At 32.1% G+C, this 19,570-nt stretch overlaps 2 protein-coding genes across 2 annotated transcripts in view; one reads left to right on the forward strand and one right to left on the reverse strand.

The window, feature by feature from the left end:
- The first annotated feature begins 6,185 nt into the window (after window positions 1-6,185).
- LOC111509797 (mitochondrial transcription rescue factor 1) lies at window positions 6,186-7,019 on the forward strand. Its single transcript, XM_023165619.2, has one exon. It carries the CDS (start codon window positions 6,273-6,275, stop codon window positions 6,870-6,872), a length of 600 nt encoding a protein of 199 aa, XP_023021387.1. The 5' UTR covers window positions 6,186-6,272; the 3' UTR covers window positions 6,873-7,019.
- Window positions 7,020-7,942: 923 nt separating this feature from the next.
- Window positions 7,943-19,570, reverse strand: part of Ocrl (Oculocerebrorenal syndrome of Lowe) — a 34,783-nt gene continuing 23,155 nt past the window's right edge. The window contains exons 13-17 of the mRNA XM_074173696.1: window positions 19,012-19,108; window positions 14,738-14,949; window positions 13,580-13,751; window positions 13,370-13,497; window positions 7,943-8,846 (exon numbers count right to left, since the gene is read on the reverse strand). Of these exons, the coding sequence (XP_074029797.1) occupies window positions 8,598-8,846; window positions 13,370-13,497; window positions 13,580-13,751; window positions 14,738-14,949; window positions 19,012-19,108 (858 nt within the window). The 3' untranslated portion in view covers window positions 7,943-8,597. The remainder of the gene's footprint in view (window positions 8,847-13,369; window positions 13,498-13,579; window positions 13,752-14,737; window positions 14,950-19,011; window positions 19,109-19,570) is intronic.

The raw sequence follows: 19,570 nt of genomic DNA on the forward strand, positions 1-19,570 counted from the left end.
TCGTTATGGCATCGAATCCGATATCATCAATATTAAACGTTACACAATATAATACATGAAGGATGGGACATGGAACATGGAACACTATCGTCCTCGAAAATCATTCCTCAATGAATTATTTGAACAACAAAATTTTTCCAAAAATTGTATTTTTATGACAACTAAATGGTAAATTTTCAATAAACTGTTTGTGAAAGTCTGTTTACGAATAATTAATTAACAAATAATTTTAAAAAGTATTGCCAGTGTCAATTATTGCCCTTGTTAGTTGCGAAAACGGTAAATTACACCTAATTTTTTTTAATAGTTGAATAATTTTCAGTTTCGAAATTGTTTTGATGAGCAAACTATTTATTCCACGAACTTTTATGGCACGACCTTTAGATATGTGTTGGATTCAAGAACGACTTTATTGTGAGATTTCCATTGAAAGAGTTTTATAAAATCCCAACACGTGTTTCGCTATGCAATATTTTCTTCAGGCTTGTATAGATACGCCTGAAGTCAGTTATTGTTAAGGAGTATGCATATAAGAAGAAGGGCTTTAAGAAGCGAACATTGGTTAGATTTTCATGTCGCTATTTTTGTCCAACAGGCCTCCACTTTTCAAAGTGCTGAGATAATACCGTATTCAATACAAATATTTCAATACTATGAAAACATATTTTATGGGCGCCTTCATGCCGTTATGGGCGCGTAGAAACCTAATTTCTGCATTAATTTCACATTAAAAATAAAAGTAGGTAGGACGGTAGCCTGGTGGGTTGATTAGTTTACTCATTCAATCGACGGCTGTGCGAATCGGTGGTTCGAACAGCAAGGCCGGACAATCGATTTTCACTTCCTATCGTCCAACCCGTGTTAGAAATCACACGTTAAAGGTAAGACCTCGGTAGTCCTCAGCTCGCACAAGTTTCGACTTTTGAGAGTTGTCGTTCGTAAGGTTAACGGAAAAATAGATTTTTAAAAGATTTTAACAGCCGGTTGGGTTGGCGTAAGTAGTTTGTTCTACTCATTCAATCAATGCGATTTTCACTGCGTATCGTCTAACTTTTAAAATATACATAAGAGATTTTGATAAATATATACCTATTATAAAAATTTAAAAAGGGAAAATCATCATCTAACAAAATTACCGTAATCTTGACTTTGAAATATCATGCTATTTGTAATCCAATATATGTGTGTATGAATTGAACTAAATATATTTAGTGTTCAATATTTCACATAATATGATGGCATTTGACTTATATATTGTTTTATTAGTATTTTGTTTGATCACCATGTGAAATTTTTGTAGTCGTTTGAACATATTCTCCTCAATCTACAAAAGCCCTCGAAATCGTTAAAAAATTTTTTTTAATGTTTTTGGGTTAACTTACCTAATTTAAATACCACCAAATACACACATACATTTACTGTGAATAGGGAATGTTCCTCTTGACGAAAATCAAGTAGTTTTCATAAAAGATCTCTAAAACAACGTATTTTAAATTTATCATTTCAACCTTTTTCTTGAAAAAATTATTTGAATACTTAAAAAAGAAGAATGAAATAATGCATTCAACATTTAATGGGATTCGTTTCTATTTCACCATTTGGCAACATCGGTTATAGCTAATAAAGGACAATGAATCTTTTACCTGTTACCTGTATGAGACAAACAAAGATGACATATTTCAGAGGCGAGCTGTTCTGGTTACTTATGTTCCGAAACTATCTTCCTCTATATAAATAAATAACAAAACAACTGTTATTTTTGTGGCTTGTGGAGGTGGTATTCAACTATAATTTATATTTTGCCTTAATTGTTGATTCATAAATATAATTATTTCAACTTGATATTATAGGCACTGTTGCCAATATGTGAATTAGAAACAAGTCCCTTTAAAAATTAAAATCCAACATTTGAAACATCAATTTGAATACTTGCATTTTCTGTAATAACCCAAATTGAGGAAAATTCCCCATTGGCGGCATTTGGTCATTCTACTTTGTGCTAGTGACGCCTTATGGCGCGCATGTGTTTCTCAATAAATGTGTTAGTATTCAGTCCGTACTAAACAGGAGTGATTGTATTTCAGTCCGCACATTTAAATAAACTAACAGTTGATGAAATGCTACGAAGATGAAACTTTTGAGCTAAGTTTTGATGATGACCTTGAGTCAGAAAGTGAATGGGAAAATTATGGTAATATATTTCGTTTGTTTTTATTGTTGTTTACTGTATATAGATGTTTTCTGTTTGTCATAGATAATACGGCAGAAGAAACAATCGACCAAAAACACCAGGTAACATTCAATACTGACAAAGAACGTTGGCAAGATATTTGTTCCGGTATGAAACATTTTCCTTTTACTGAAACCAATCGAATGCTTGTCGATCTTCAGACTGAGGCAAAATCCTATGATTATTTTAAACATTTTGTTGATAATGGGTTTCTTGAAAATATCATAACAGAAACGAATAAGTATGTAGAAAACTTATTTTTGTCAAGGGGTGGTAATGAAAGGTCAAGGATAACTGATTGGAAAGATCTAAAAGAAGAAGAGCTCCTGAAGTTTATTGGTTTGGTGTATCATATGAGCAATGTGGAACTGAACAAACCCCAAGACTATTGGAGGACCAGCGACTATTCAATTTCAAATGTTTTTCGGATCACATGAGCTGGGATAGATTTTTGGTGATACTCAGGAGTTTGCATTTTTCTACGGATCCGGAACCAAATCAACCCGAATCAAACGACCGTCTGTATAAAATTAGACCAGTTATTTTTTCAATGAAAAAATGAAGGGACTATATTATCCTGGAAAAACCTCTCTCTGGACGAATCTATGGTTTTGTGGTAGACTATTGTTTTGACGGTACATCGCAAATAAGAGACATAAATATGGACTGAAACTTTATATGTTGACAGAGCCAAATGGGCTTATACTGAATTTTGCAGTTTACATCGGCCAATTGGATGAGATAGGCGGTAAAGGCCATGCACAAAAAGTTGTTCAGCACGTAGCAAAAGATTACCTCAACAAAGGACATTCTATTTATATGGATAATTATTACAATAGTTGCCAATTAGCTAGAACCTTGATAAACCTTAAAACATAATGTACTGGAACTCTATGCAGTGATAGGAAAGGTGGTCCTGTTGAAATTTTGAAAAGTAAACTGAAAGTTGGGGAATCAAAAGCCCAGTATTCAGATGGAATAATGATCGGAAAGTGGAAGTATAGAAGAGATGTTACCTACATATCCACTGAATTTGAAAACCATAAGGTAGAGATAACTAATAAAAGAGGAGTTGCTAAACAGAAGCCTTTACCAATTTTGGAATACAATAAATACATGGGCAAAATAGATCGTCAGGACCAGATGATGTCCTACTTGAGAAAAACATTATTCTGGTATAAAAAACTTGGTGTTCATATCCTGCAGCTCCTTTTGTTCAATTCTTACATGATAGTTTGCAAATACTCGGGCAGAAAAATGACATTATATGATTACCGTTTAGCTGTGATTGAAAATCTATTGCCTGATATACCACATAGAATAGAATATATGATATCCAAACACGTACCTAGTAAAATTGAAGTGGTTGATGTCACAAAGAGAACACCAAGAAAAATATGTCGTTTTTGTTTCCAGAAGAAAATCAGGAAAGACACTGTGTGGGAATGTAAGTCTTGTCCAGATAAACCCAATTTGTGTTGAGCCATGTTTTTCACAAAAAAAATGAATGAAGTGTTTTATTACGTTTTTGACCAAAAATGGCAAACGTAATATAATTTTATTTTGTTTTAAAATGTTTTTTTTACTTGTTGTTGTATTTTTTTCTACTTGATGATTTTTACCCATTAATGCCATATGGCGTCATCCGCATATATCCTTGAAACTCTGGTACTGTGCGTAGGACGCCAATAGGCGTCCGAGCCTGATAATTACTGCTTTTCACAAAAAAAAACAATAAAGCCCTAAAAACCTTATTTAAAAAAAATGTCCCGCACAGGAGTAGAATCCTTAATTATTTTACGCAGCGAATGTGATAAGACCTGATGAGCTTGATTTTTCATGAGAAAAACGATTTGATATTGTCCACAAAGGTATGGGAACATTTTCTTTTGGCTTCTATGGAAAAAATATAGTTACACTTGCCTATATCAATGTGATTTGGTTGTCTTTGGTTTTGTAAAAAATCCATTGAGAATTTGAATTCCTTTCACAAGGTCATCATAATCAAAATCTAGCGTTCGTGATGTTTTTGAAATTTTTGTGTTTTAAAAAAATCTGTTTTAAAATCTGTTTTTCCGTTAATCAGCTGTCTCCCCCATACGAACGGCAACTCTCAGAAGTTGAGCAACTTGTGCGAGCTAAGGACTAACGAGGTCTTACCTTTTAACGTGTGATTCCTAACACGGTTGCAGAGTCATCCCAGCTCCAACCAGATAAATTCTCTCGAGAATAATATCTGGTCGAGACAGGAATCAAACCCAAGGTCTTCCGATCGTGAATCGGACGCACTACCACCGCGGCCAATTAGAATAATAATCGAGATTATTTGGCTTGACGAGCCAAAAATCCATCACGAGATTTTTGATCTAAAACCTTTGAAAATGCTTATTGACAAGTCATTCATCAAAATATTCCGATTGTGAAAGCAGTTACTTTGGATTCTTTTCGAAAAGCTGAACACAGATAATATTCATCCAATTAGAGTAAGACAAAAGTGACAGGTTTGCGAGTAATTCGGCAATTATTTCATCGTCCATAAAGGTGGAATCTATAAGCAAAAAAAAAAATAAAAATATGTATTGAAAAACCAGAACTAACATATTCGAATGGGCTATTCAAAAGAAGGAATTATTCAGAAAAGTGAGAAGAAATTAACACTGAGTATGAATTTCCAAAATATAACGACGCCATTTATGAAAAAAACAAATTGTGTTCTGCCATGGAAATAAATTAATTAATGAGTTGAACAATATGTGAAATGTCAATAATATAATATGCAAATATTGAAAATAATAAAATAAAAATATTGCTTATTCAGTGCCAAACTAAATTTTCCATCATTTACTGAAATAAAAAACACTAACAACGAGAGACGACTCTAATTTTGACAACAACTTTTCTCCATCTTTCTTCCCTTTAGACTCTGAATAATTTGTTTAATAGTATCTATTTTAAGACATACGTAAAATTTTCCCCATGGGAATATCTATTCCATTCGTACTGGAGAATAGTATCTAGTATTTGTAAGGGAGTATTCGAGTAGTGAGTAGGTATACTCAAATAATGTGGAAAATTAGGTCCCTGGTGTGATCTTTTGGACCACTTTCCCATGTAAAACATTTTGTTAAAAACTCTCGACCTCTTGATAAAGAAATGCGGGTGATAATAACAGACTGAAATTAATATTTTTTTCTTATAATGGTATCCAGATTGGTACTGAAGAGCCCTAAGGCAAGTGCCTTACGGCGAAACATCGATGTCTACCAGTGAGGATGTCAGTGTTCTGGAATTTTTTACCATTCATTTAATGTAGAACTCCTGTAAATAATATCTAATTTTATTCCATAACGAATATTTGGAATACAAACTGAGAAGAGAAAAGTGTCTTCTGTATAATTCAGTGTTCATATGAAAGTATTTGTTTCAAAAGAATTTTTCTTTAGAGTTATTCAATGTTTATATAAAAGTAGCTGTTTCAGAAGGACTTTTTCTTCCAGTTGGTGTCTGAAAGTTACTTCTTGTATTAAGTTACTCATTTTAAAATTGATTACTTCCTTCCTTTCTTTTGAAGGTTCCCACATTTTTTTTGTATCGAGATGGAATAATTGAAAGCCAAAAACTTTCCCAGAAATGAATATATTTTCATCGTCAGCTCATGAAATTTTTCAATGTGATTTTCATTTCCTTTAATTCATCAGAACTTAAAAGTAACTTTTGAGATGGAACGGCCAACTTCACTATTAATTTGAATATTATAGATTGATTACTTGGAAAATGTATGATCACAGTGTAGTATAGTTTAGTTTCTACATCAGAATTAATTTAGCAATTGACTCATTTTGATGACACAACTATCATGTTTCAATAGTAACAACAATAGTATATTTTTCTGGTAACCGCTGTCAAAAATTCTGATTAGTTCGGTTAGGAAGTGGTTATTTTTGGAACATATCTTAACTTGACTAATTCCATCTGGCAACACTGTAAAGTGAGGTTATGCACATAGTTCAAAATACAATTTTTTTAATTTGCTTGATTAAAAATGTATAAATTAGGAATATCCCTATGCCGGCGAAAATTATATCCAAAAAATATATTGAAGATATTGCCTGAAAATCCAAATAGGAAGATGTTGTTTCAAGTGACTGTACCCCTACAAATAAGCAATATTCAGCAAGAAAATATATTGAATGCAAGATTCAAGAGTAGAGTATCAAAATCAAAGAGCAATATACCAATTGCTACATCGGAATCAGAATCAGAAAGTGAAAATAGTGATATTCTGGATAACATACCTGACAAACACACCAAAACTCTGAAGATAAATGTCTTGTCATTGCGAATGGATGCAATTTTGAAGGCAGGATTGGGCATTTCAAGGAATAAAATTGAAACTATGTTTTATGAAAGTAAAGTGAGGTTGAACGGTGAGAAGGTACCAAAAAAGAGTGCTCCTGTTGCAGAAGGAGATGAAATAGATATTATAAAAGGGATAAATATTTCAAACCCAAGTTTTCTTACAATTGCTCGATTAGAGGTGTTATCAGTGAAAGCAAAAGAAGATTCCATAGGTATTAAAATGAGAATATGCAAATCACTCACAGTTGAAAATTATCAAGGAAAAAACGCCTGGGAAAGTTGAAATAATTCTACTCAAAAACTGAAATGGAAAATAGTTGAGTGCTTGAAAAGATTTTTTCTCATCGATATGAAAGAAAAAAATGAAACAATATATAAGCATAAATGTGCCCTCACTTTTGATAGTTAATAAACGAAGTTGAAATATTTACATACTTACTTGCCTTATAAATCCAAAATTTTTAAAAGGGTTCAGGTTCTTTGTCAACAAAATCTTAAATTCATAATCAAGATCAAAATTGTAATACCAATATTAGATCGAGTCATTCACAGTAGATTTCCAAATCTAGGTTCTGGATCAAGTTATCAGAGTAGGCAGTGGTGTTCTTTGATATAAGAATATGTTGTTGGTTTGTGACAAGAACTAGTGATAGATATAATCAAATTATCCATTCAGGTAATTGACATCTGATATTGCAATAATCAGAAATGAGGGAATGTTGAAAAATGTGTTTTTCGTTAACCAGCTATCACCTTCTTAAAAGTCGAAACTTGTGCGAACTAGAGAATGACTAGGTCTTACCTTTCCTAGCATGAGATAACAATATTGAATTTCATAACAAAAAGCTTGTATTGACTGAAAATATCTATAATCATATTTCGAACAATTCCAACGAACAAAATCATTTTTTGTTAATAAACATAATGGTGAAACTCGAACAGTTGGACACTATAACATATTTTTACGTTTTCCCTGTGAGTTCGATAATAATTGATTACACTGTACAGTTAAACTTAACTTCATTTCACTACTACACTGTCAAAACAACAAATACTTTCAACTGAACTTCGACCAAATTCTCAAATGTCTATCGCCTCATTAATAATAAAATTAATAATAACTAACATATTCAATAAACACTTCGGTGTGAGATTTTCACCAATCAGTTTTACAAAAACGCAACACTTGTGTTTTTGTAAAATTGTAGTGAAAATCTCACAGTAAACTGTTTTTTGAATACGTCTATTAAATATATATTATAATTGAAGTTAGGTTATTAGTACTGTTAACATTCTAAAATTTATGGAATATTTATACTATGGGGGGTTAACTCATAAATGAATAAAAAAATATCACATTATAACCTTTATTGTTCAATGTAGCTCCTAAATCTAAATTATCTATAAAAATACTGGCAAATTGGTGTAATAATGTACATTTTTTTGAAATAAATATATATACACAAAACTGTTTTAGTAGATTTGATAGATTTGCAGTCATACAACTAGAGACGTCTAAGTATTCGCTTTTCATATACATTTCCGAAATTGTACCTTTAGACAAGTGCAGTACAGTAATTTCTGAACCTTTTAGACTGTTTATGAGGATAACTAAATGTGATAAAATTTGAAAGGAAATCAGAAACAAAATTATTAGGTACATTAAACCTTCAAGACATATTCCAATTCATTATTATATAAAAAAATAAAGGAATATTTCAGTTTGAAATATCAATGGAATTTGAAATTTTGAAGGGTATATGGATGGCGAACATTTTACACAAATTTCTATTAGTTACAGCATAAATATGATTTGTATATATGTGTATTCAGTGAATTATTGAAATTAATTTTACTCGCAAATAATCAAGCGTAAAGCTCTGGAAGTACAAAAAAAATTATTCGAAATCGAAATCAGAACCCAAAATATCTATCAATATCTATCTTCTATACAGCTATATCTTCATTGAGAACAATCGGTTGACATAATTCAAATTTAAAGTACTATCTACTTGTGTGGAATAATAGAAGAACTTAGATCATTAATGATGAAGTTGTAGATAAAATTCGATTTACCCCTGCTAGCTTGGGGTTTGGAGTTACGAATTTGATCACGAAGAAGAATATCACCAAATAAAGAGGCAAGTGTTTTGGCATCATATCCATTGTCGTTGGAGTATCTGAGGAGTTCTTGCAGGAACATACAGATGTACAGAAATACATTCCGATGCAAATCTGGTACTTTCTGTAGTATAATCTGGAACAGTCACAAATACACATTTTTTTTTAATGAATGGCCCTTTTGAAATTTTCTATTGTATATAAGATGAACCATCTAGCCAGTGCAAAAGCCTATTACAAAGGATTGAAATTCTAAGTAAGGAAGATGACATAGGGTGAATTTTAGAAGTTCAAAATAGTTTTTCCACGAGTTCCTCTGAAAGTAGAGTTATTGAAAAAAGTTTTATGGCAACATACAGATCTAGTACTTTTGTATGAATAACTTGTCCACATAACCTAAAATCTGCAAAACAAGCACTTTTACCGATCACCAGAGAAGCGATACTCTTCTCGACACGCGTTTCATCAACCAAGATGGCTCCTTTAAGAGATAAATTAAATTAATTCCTAAGTCTAAAATTGGTCTCTATTTATATCCAAGAGAGTATACTTTTACTCTCCGATACTCACCAATGATTTCAGGTATAACTTTTTCGTGAAAGTTCCAGCAAATTTAAATAGAGTAATTCATAAAAAGAAATACAATGGGTTTTTTGGAATGGGACCTTTGTCATTGTTCATACTTCTCAAGCCACACATTGTTATTTCCAAACTTTCGCAAGCATCCAAAAATCTAGTGTCATGTAACTATCTCAACGATTTCAGACAGTTTTCATTTATTCTATGGTCAATCTCCAAGGCGTGTTGATCGACACTAAATTTTTATGGTCTTCAAAATCGAATATGTGCTGCGTGTTCTTTGAAACGAATTTCAATGGCTCACTTAATCTGACCGATATATTTTTTGTCATTGTCCTCACAGCATGTTTCATATACGCCCGACTTTTCCCTTGTATTTAGGGTATGTATGTTAGGTAACCCTTGTATTTAGGGTTACCTAACATTTTTCGAAATGAGCGCAAGAAGTTTTGAAGGCCACTTTCACGTTCAACTTTTTAAAAAGTAGAAGATTCTCTCTGAATTTACGTTTCCTAATCACCTTATCCGCTATATTTGAAGCATGTGTAAGGAGAACGTAACAAGTCTATTGACAAGAAAGTTTAGATCTGCCATTTAGTATTGTGGACAATGGTGTCAACTATCAGGAATATATCTAAATGTACTGGTATTCTTCCTGTAGATCAAATTCTGATACACATCATTGATGTGTATCAGAAAGTAAAAGTGTTCTCTCTTATATATAAATAGAGACCAGTTTTAGAGTTAGGAATTAGTTTGATGTATCTCCTAAAGACGCCATCTTGGTTGGTGAAATGCGCGTCGATAAGAGTATTGCATTTATGGTGAATGGGAAAAGTGTTTGTTTCGGAAATATACTAGGTGAGATGTTACAGTTTTACCTTTTACTGGTATTTTTTCAGAAAAAAAGTAAAAAACCGTTTTTTTGGGATTTTATTTTCCAATACAATTTATTTGTTTCTCACGATAGTTAGAGAAAACTTGGTTGTTTTGTTTTCTGAATATACTATGATTTTTTTCAATCAAAACATTTAGTACAGCAATTTATTTTGATTTTAAACCTGAAAAATACCTCATTTCCAACATAAAATCCTCATGTTCCAAAAACAGTGGTCCTTTTTGTTAAATCATCTAGTTTTAGAAGTTGTGAAAGAAAATTACCAATAACATTACCAATCAAACAATTTTCATATTTTTCTGGCGATTTTTTTTCATGGTAATGTCACTTTTTCTACATTGTCCAAAATTACCATTGCTTTCGAAGAAAACCGTTTATATCACATTGATATTCTGAAGAAACTTTTTTTTTTAAGTTTAACAAATAGTAAAATCTCAAATATCATCAATAAAAAATTATATTTTTCAGGGATACAAAAATGATATTTCCATCAAATTTCGCCAGAAAAAAGTTCTTTAAGCGGTAAAAAAATTTAAAATGAAAATATATTTCTAAAAAAATTCTACATTATGTGGAAAAATTGTTTTCATCAAAGTTGTACATTTTTTGTTGCCTACAACTTTCATATTTAAATTATCTAAGAACAATTCGTTCAGGCCAGTCTCAACTCCCTACACAGTAGGTTAATGGACTGACACCTATCAGAAAACAACTACTCCCCTGGCTAATACCACGAAGGGCGTTGGATTATATCCGACAGGTGTCAGTGCTGGATTCTTCACAGAAGTTATTCCTGCATATGCTGTTGGCGATACAACGGCCGCAATAGATTTTCAATTATTGGAACACACTTGCAGGCCGGTTTCGGGCTGTTTGGCCACTCGTCAGTGCTAGATAGTGTATATCATCAACATAAAGTCAATGATTTCCGATAATTGAAAATCGAATTCCGTCAGAGTATCATTCTTCGAACTAAGCTGAAGCATACAACAAACAACAGGTTTGTCGTCGTCCCATCTGCCTGTGAACAGGCTTACTATACTGGCGTGTCGCCCCTTATCGTCTGAAAAGACAAAAAGTTATAATCTTTACCTTTATTTGAATGGTATTCATAGGCTGAATATGAGGTATTTTTAGGTTTAATCCAGTAATAAATCAATATTTTGTATAAAGTAATTACAGCATATTGAGAATATAAAAAGGTGATCTACTAAAAAACAATTGAGAAAAAAATTAAAAAATGGTTTTCCATTTTTTCTCAGACAAATTTCGGTTTATGTGAAAAAAGAGGTTTATACAGAATTAGATCTTTATATTACTTACAACTTTCACATTCAGCTTATTTCAACAGTTGTGCTAGTTTCAGGGGAGATTGTGAAAAATCATTTTTCGTCCTCAAAATTCAATCCATTTCATCCCCTGACTTTAATTTATTTTATCCCATGATGAGTACACATACTATTTCCATTCCTTCATATCTATTTTCATAATGTTATTAATTTATTTCAATTCAAAAGTTATTTGCCTAATCAGTAACCAACCATATTTAGTATGCTATTGAAAATACCTCAAGAAACTTAAATATACAATAAATCGCGTAGCAGTTTAGAAATATTTGAAAACAGAAGTTTATATTTTTTAGCAGGGGCGGACTGGCCATACGGGAGTTTTGATCGAATTCCCGGTGGGCCTGTCGTTCCCCGGACTGGCCCGGCCGCTGAGGGGTGCAACCCATAGATAAATTATACGTTTTCAAATATTCTGTCATTGAAAAATGTTTATATGAATTGATATCGATGGCACGGAAAGAATATAGCTATTTTACAACGAAGAAAAAAAAACCGTATTTTGTCGGGTATGCATATTCACCTAAAAATAAATGATCACAAACAATCTGCTTCTCATAAAAATGCTACTGTTAGGGGCCATCCATAAATTACGTCACACGTTAATGGGGGTATCGCTGTAATGTGAGTGTAACAAGGGACAGGGGGGTGGTCAAAAGCTTTGTGACGTCACAGGTTAAAATTTAAAATATCAAAACATGAAATTTATATGTGAATACAAAATTTAGTACTCTAGCTATGAGATTTAACTTCTAAAGCGGCGTTATAATGCAAGTGATACATTAAAATTCACAAGAGTTCTGAATGTTTGGTTGTTTGCGAGACTTTCGACAATACAATTGCTATTGTTTACTTGAGAATTGACTTTCGCTGAGTGACAGTCATAGTTTTCTCCATTAAACTATGAAAATAACTGTTTTCTTCTGATTACTTTCAAATACATGCAAAAGTTTGAAAAATGTGTGACGTCACGTCAGGGGGGGTTTCTAGAAATGTGACAACCTATAACAAGGACGGGGGGGTCTAAAATTCGTGTGACGTAAGTTATGAATGGCCCCTTATTGAATGAAAGAAAAAAGGCAAACGTTGAGCAGATAATTTTTTTCAATGAAAATAGTTCGAGGTGCAAAAAGTAATGAACAACAGATATTAACATTAAAATTATGGATATAAAATTAAAATTATGGAAAGCATTGTATACATCGTAAATTGGTGGGTAAATATAATTGTTAAATAAATTTTCATTGTTGCATTTTCACGATTATGTTCTTGACTTATAGAAGTTAGAATATGATAATCTCGACCACAGAAATTTCCCGAAAATTTTAATATTTCTTGAAAAAAATGACCACTGATTTTTGCATCGGTAAAAGTAAATCGAATCGTGCTCCAAAACCTACCGGTGAAATGGACAGAGGAGTTTTTGTAAGCATGCTATCAAAACCGACTGTTAATCTCATCATCCATATGATCGCGAATCTTATCAAGAAAGTGAAGGCAACAAAAATGTTTTCAATCCAAGATGATACTACATTAGATATCACTAGTGTTCTGTTATTGTATGCTACGTATATAACAGCATAATCTATGAGAGATTATTGAGGTTGTCAAAAATTCAGAATTCTGCTAAAGAAGCTTCAAAAGAGCTCATAGCGGATATTCTTGAAATGCGCTTTCGGTTTGTAGACCATTCTCAAGTAACTTGAGAATGGTCTAACAAACCAAAACCGGTCCTAACAAATAATAAATAAACTTAGTAGAAATTACACAAAAGTATTTATGAAGTTCTACCAAATGAATAGGTCATAAATGGAACAAGATAATAAAGTTTCTTACGTGTCGACAATTCTGAAAATTGGAAGCTGCTGCAATGCAGGTGTCATGTAGATCGAAGGGTATTATAGGGTCTTTGGTATATGATAAAAACAAAAGCAAAGTTTCAGCTGCGGCCTGAACTGTCCCAGCTGTAAAAAAATGTCGAGGAAAATAATTATTTAGGATAAAATATTTTAGAAACTGATGGAAATTTGCTTTATAAAAGGATACGGAAAGGATCTAAAGATCCAAAATCCAACCAGTCTCTTATCCTGATAATTTCTTCATGAAGGGCACTAGATTCAAACAATTCTTTGGTTTTCAGACCATATCTATACAAATGGTCTATGAGAAGCCATAACTCCCGGGGTACTGAATATAAAACACTGGATTCACCTTTTTCCTGGAATTATTAAAACACTTATTTTCTACTATTATTACATTGAACAAAAAATAACAACTGATAGGAGAATAACTTATAAAAAAAAGGCCGTTTTGCCCTGCTCAAATGTACATGTGATACTTGATAACCTTCATATTTTAATAATTTTTGGGACTGCTTCCTCGCAAGTAGCTTTAACTGCTTCCTCGGTGATTTCGGATTTTCATGTGAAAGCAAGATCTTTCAAGCAAACTTCAAATGTGCGGCTGACTTCTGTTCATCACTCCTGTGCCAACTTCTGATAGCCAAGTGTTTTGTACTTGGCTACACCATAGTGAGGACAAGTAGCCCAAAACATATATTTATGGTTTGTTTTCTTCTTCTGAATACTGTGCTAGACTGTAAGGTATCAATATTCGTAAATAAGTACATTGAGTTAGCAACACTGGACAACTGGCAAGATTGTGTGAATATTGGACGTGTATTGGTTCACTTCTCTCTCAGGTGTTGATGATCGACCAGGGCAGTCGATTATTAAATGATATACCACAAAGATATATCGTGTTTTATTGGCGATCAGAAAATAAAAAAAATATATAATTCCAAAGACATAACAAGAGACCTTGAAGTCTTGTAGTAATTTTGCAAACTTCCTTTCCAGTAGTTTTCTTAAAACACAAGAACTTCTATGTACTACGTATTTTGATGTATTCTAGAGTCGATTTTGTGTATTATTTGTGTATTATTATTGATCAACTTTTCCTGTATATCAAGGGAGTGTTTTAGAATCAGTAAGTAATCTTTTCAACTACTACATTTTTTCACTTTGACTAGGACTAGATGAGGTGATTTCTTTTCAAGTATATTCTTTCCACTTTCAATCATGGCCAATGTATAGTTTTCAGATTATTTTGTGGTCCCAAATTATTGAGACAGAAACAAAATTAATAAAAATTTATTTAATGTTGTCTGCAAAAATTCAGTAGAAATTTTTTTTCCAAACTTACCGCTAACCTCCACTGTTCTTCTGAAGATTGCATAATGGGTAGAGATATTCTACATAATGTCGATATTGATGTAGTGAAACAAGATTTTTGGCACTCTCCATTAACAATTATAAACATATCCTTTCCACCTTTTAAATGCAATATTAAAATATCATAAATTTTCTGCAGGTCGGTTTCCAAACAAACTTCCAGTTTAACATCACATTTTTCACCTATGAAAATAATATTTTTGATTTAAACAAGACCAAATCTATTGATAATTGAATCAGTCGTTCAAGAAATCCGTCTTGTTGAAAAAAAAATACAGTCATTTCATTTCATATAATGTAATTTAGATCTATACTTGTTTCAATGAGAACCCCACCTGTTTCAACCCAAACTCGATGGAATGTTCTTGTTAAAAGAGTTAAGCAGGTTTTAAAATATTTTTTTTTTGGTTTTTTAGTTTGCAAACAAGTGTTGTTTCTCAAACGACATTCAATTTTCTAATCAATAAAAATTGGAAAAACAAAGTTGTTCGTGACGTTATCAGATGTTCAAACATCATGTCACACATATTATTTGGTGTGGACAATATTATGAAAGAATGTAACCAGTTTACACATTTAATAATCATGATACACTGCAGATATATTCAAAAAACACTGTAATGTGAGATTTCCACTCAACAGTTCACAAAATCATAACACGTGTTTCGCTATACAGTAGCATCTTCAGGCGTCTTCAGGAGGAGTATTGTGACGCATGAAGATACTATTGTATAGCGAAACACGTGTCGCGGTTTTGTAAACTGATATACAAAATCATAAGGAGTTTGATGAAGTATAATTTTACCTAGAATTCATCAAATACATCCATGCCAACACAATAAAAGAACTTCAGGATACCAAATCTGAATTGAAGAAGTTTGACAGTAATGTCAAAAACTGAATTGGATTTGGTGTCCAGAAAGATAAATTTTGATATCTCCCCCAGGACATTAAAAAGGTTCAGCAGTAAGGCAGTTGGTCAACAGTTTTTCTCCATCAGGGGCAAATTATTCAAAAAGCTATCAACCAGGTGAAATACTGATTGGCTAGTGATGGGTTTATGTTAGAGATTGGGCACTAGTTCTGAATCAGACACAGCAAACACACCAAGTGAGACTTTAGCCACTCTCTGAAATCAAAATACAGTTGCGGGTTTTAGGATCATATAGGGTTGAAATGCGGGTGGTTACTTTGGAAAAAAATATGCTGCGATGTGATTTCGTCATGTAGAATCAGTCGTACCTAATCATTTGCTGAGGAGGCGAGGAAGACATTGTAATTTTCACGTAAAACCACCTGGGTTTTCTCAGAATGAAACATCTTAATATAAAGATAATTTATCTAGTTTATTAGATTTTTTGAATGGTAAAGCAGAAGTTGATGAACGAATCTGTTTAGCTGAGACAAGTTTTAAAACACCAAAAAAAAAACTGATGTGATGACAACAGAAGAGAAAATGAGGAGTGTCAGGGTTCTCATAGAAATTGAGGTGTTGAATATTTACACTATAAAGATTTTATATTTTACCAATATGTAATAAATGGATCTAGCAAATGTTTCAGTACTGCAGAGAAGATCGCCATCTTCATACCAATCATTTCTCAGTTTCAGTCAGCAAATGAGAAAACATTTTTTTTTACAAGTAATTATATACCTCAAGATTTTTTTTATAAGTAATTATACACCTCAAGATTAACAAAACTTTCCCACCGGATGTATATTTTGACCAGCAGTTGAAAAAAATTGTAAACTGTATATTGTGTTGCAACACACATGCAAATCAGGAACATTTTTTATGCCATCTTGACATTTATTGACATTATCATAAAAAAAGTATATAAACAACATAAAAAGAAACAATCAAAGAATTAAAAGATTATACATTGATTATTTCCTTTAGTAAAATACTTGGTGAATAAAGTACTTTTCCACTCATTTATGGAATAAAAACAGTATTCTAGTAAATATTCCGTTATTTTTGCCTTGAATTGATCAGAATTTTCATATTCTTCAAAACTGTGCGAATTAATGTAAAGAGATATTATGTAGTTATAGATTGTACTATTTATAAAAGTTTAACACTTCAGTATGTCTAGAATTAGATTTTTGGGAAAATAATTATGATGATGTTCCAATATGATGAATATAATATGTTGAAATATTTTTCATAAGTCACATTTCAAAATGCAAGGGTCTACCCTTGCATTTTGAAATGCAATGTTTTTGCCTATATTCAAGAGGTTTTCAGTTGCTAACCTATATGTTGTCATTTGATTAATGAATGTATGCAAATAGTACTCTATACAGTACTGATTTCATTTGAAAAATTGCATAGTAAGTTTTGTTGAAATGTTTTGCAAACAAAGCTTATATGGGTAGAAAAACTGAGATCGGAATCAAGCCATGTATTGTGCTAAATGTATACTGCTCTGACACTTATTACCATCACCATAAGACTATAACCATTTCAGTTATGCTGAAGTTACCGCAGTCAACAGTTATTCGTCACTAACAAATCCTAAATCCAAAATGAACAGTGTTACGCTTTATACCAAAATAAAGTTTGGAATCAAATTCCATCAAGAAAATAACCAACTACCATATAATAAAAACTACTTTCGAGAATTTGACATCAAAAGTAACTAGAAACACTTCTAGAGAAACTGACACAACTTTCGAGAGTGAAACCATCCATACAGCGGCGCAATTTTTTTTATATATATTAAAATGCTACCATGTAAATTCGGACAGCAAACAAGAAATTCTTAAAAGCCTCTAGATACTGATAATTATGAGATGATCTCACTACATTTTCTGAAAGCTCATTTCTTTTCAAGTACCCAACGTCGAAGGTAACTTGATGGAAAAAATTATAATGTAATTATGAGTACTTATCAGTTTTCGCGAGTTATTTACTTAAAAAATGCTGTTCTGTTGCTCCCTACTTCAAACCCAAGATATTTCACATCCCAAAAATGACACTAATGCTTTCCAAAAACGACTACACTTTTCCACACTTTTTGTTAACTTTTACACATATTTGAATAAATACGACAAATATTTTCTTTGATTGTACATTGCATTTCTATTTGTTAAAGTAGTGATTATTTCAAAATTTCAAACAATGAATTATCAAACATTTAACAATTTGTGGAATCGAAATCAAAAATGAAAACTATCAAGGAGGGATACATACTTAAAAGGGAATGAATATTTCGAAATATAAATCTCAACCACTTACCTACACATTAGGGTGTGGTAAACATATCTCGGTTCCCTGGCTGATACCATGCAGGATATTGAATTATATCTGACAGACATTTATGCAAAATTCCTCACAAAGGCTAGTTTCGCAGATGTTTCATGTTCATCCAGCAGAAAGACCATGCTGAAATTATTCTAGGAGAGAGTAATTCAATATCCAGCATGGAGTTAGCCGGGGAAGTAGTTGTTTTTCGACAGGCGTTTAGCACACCCTACTGTGTAGGTAGTTGGGAGAGATTAATATTTCAAAATTGATTTTGAAATATATATTTCCCTATTTGTGAAATCCTTTGCTAGTTGAACAATATCTACGATCCCAGAGGTGATAATGTGTACATTAGTGTAATGTTTTCATTTTCACCAAAATAACTTTACATCTTTTTGATAATGTTGGTTTACAAACATTGTTTTATGAACTGAGGGAAAGATTTTGGGTACTAAGAGAGAAACATGTTTGTGGAAAACCTTACAAAGGTAGATAAAAATATATAATTAGTTAATCACACAAATTCTGTTTAAGATAATCATTCAAGCAATTGGATTAGAAGAAAATAATCTATTAGTTGGAAACACATCATAAGAATTATCAAAGAATTTCTTAGGCTCAATTTGGTAAGAGCTTTTTATGAATAAATCACTATGGTATTGCGGGACTGGAGCAATAAAGGATCCCATATAATTAACAGTTAACTCTTCCCAAAAATGGGAAGAGTTAAACATTACAATCCCGATTTTTGGTGCGATTGGAATTGGCCTTTTATTAATCAAAATTCATTTATTTCTCAGATTGAAAAACTTTAAAAATACATGTTGATTATTCCTCAGTATGTTTGTATCAACATTGTGATTCTAAATTATTATTGAAGATGACATTGAAAAAGTGGACTGTAAATAAGGGTTGTAGAAAACTATACACTTAAGGTGTATAACTAAACTATAATTTTAGCTGAAAATAATATACCCAAAAACATATATCAATACCTGGATTTATACTTCCACAATATGGAGATATTCTCAGCCAATTCTTGCAATAACTCGTCTCATCTAATTTTTTTATGAATTCAAATTCAGCAGGTACCTGAAAATTTTAAAATCATTTTTGAGTAATTTTATTGACATGTTTCTCAAGGAAAAACAAGTGAACATAAAAAGTCTTGTTGGAGTTATAAAATAAAAGTCATGGTTTGTATCCTGAGTTGCGTATAACTACAGATGATATCACCACTGTGATACGTGAGAGAAACTTATACTGAAAAATCAACAAAGTACCGGTATTTTTTATCTAGATGCACAGATTTCTTTTCAACTCTATAAGAGTAGTGCCTATACAAATGTGGCAATTTAAATTGGATTCACATTGTTGTAAATTATATTCATTACGAAAAACGGTCTTGGGACGCCCTTTTCCAAATAAAAGAGTCCTTGAAAAATATAGTTTGAAGTATAGTGAATTGAATAGTTTTCCGCTCCGCGTCTTTCTCACGCGATAGAATGAATTCCAGTGAAAGTCTCCAACTTTCATTCGATATTCAAGACAATA

This window comes from Leptinotarsa decemlineata, unplaced genomic scaffold (assembly GCF_025532065.1).
Source record: "Leptinotarsa decemlineata unplaced genomic scaffold, Ldec_3_MD MMD2_tig00000251_RagTag_RagTag, whole genome shotgun sequence".
Classification (NCBI taxonomy): Eukaryota; Metazoa; Arthropoda; class Insecta; order Coleoptera; family Chrysomelidae; genus Leptinotarsa; species Leptinotarsa decemlineata.

Bases quoted from the DNA above. Each gene is read 5' to 3' on its own strand.
- LOC111509797 (XM_023165619.2), top strand. From the start codon at position 6,273: ATGTATAAATTAGGAATATCCCTATGCCGGCGAAAATTATATCCAAAA.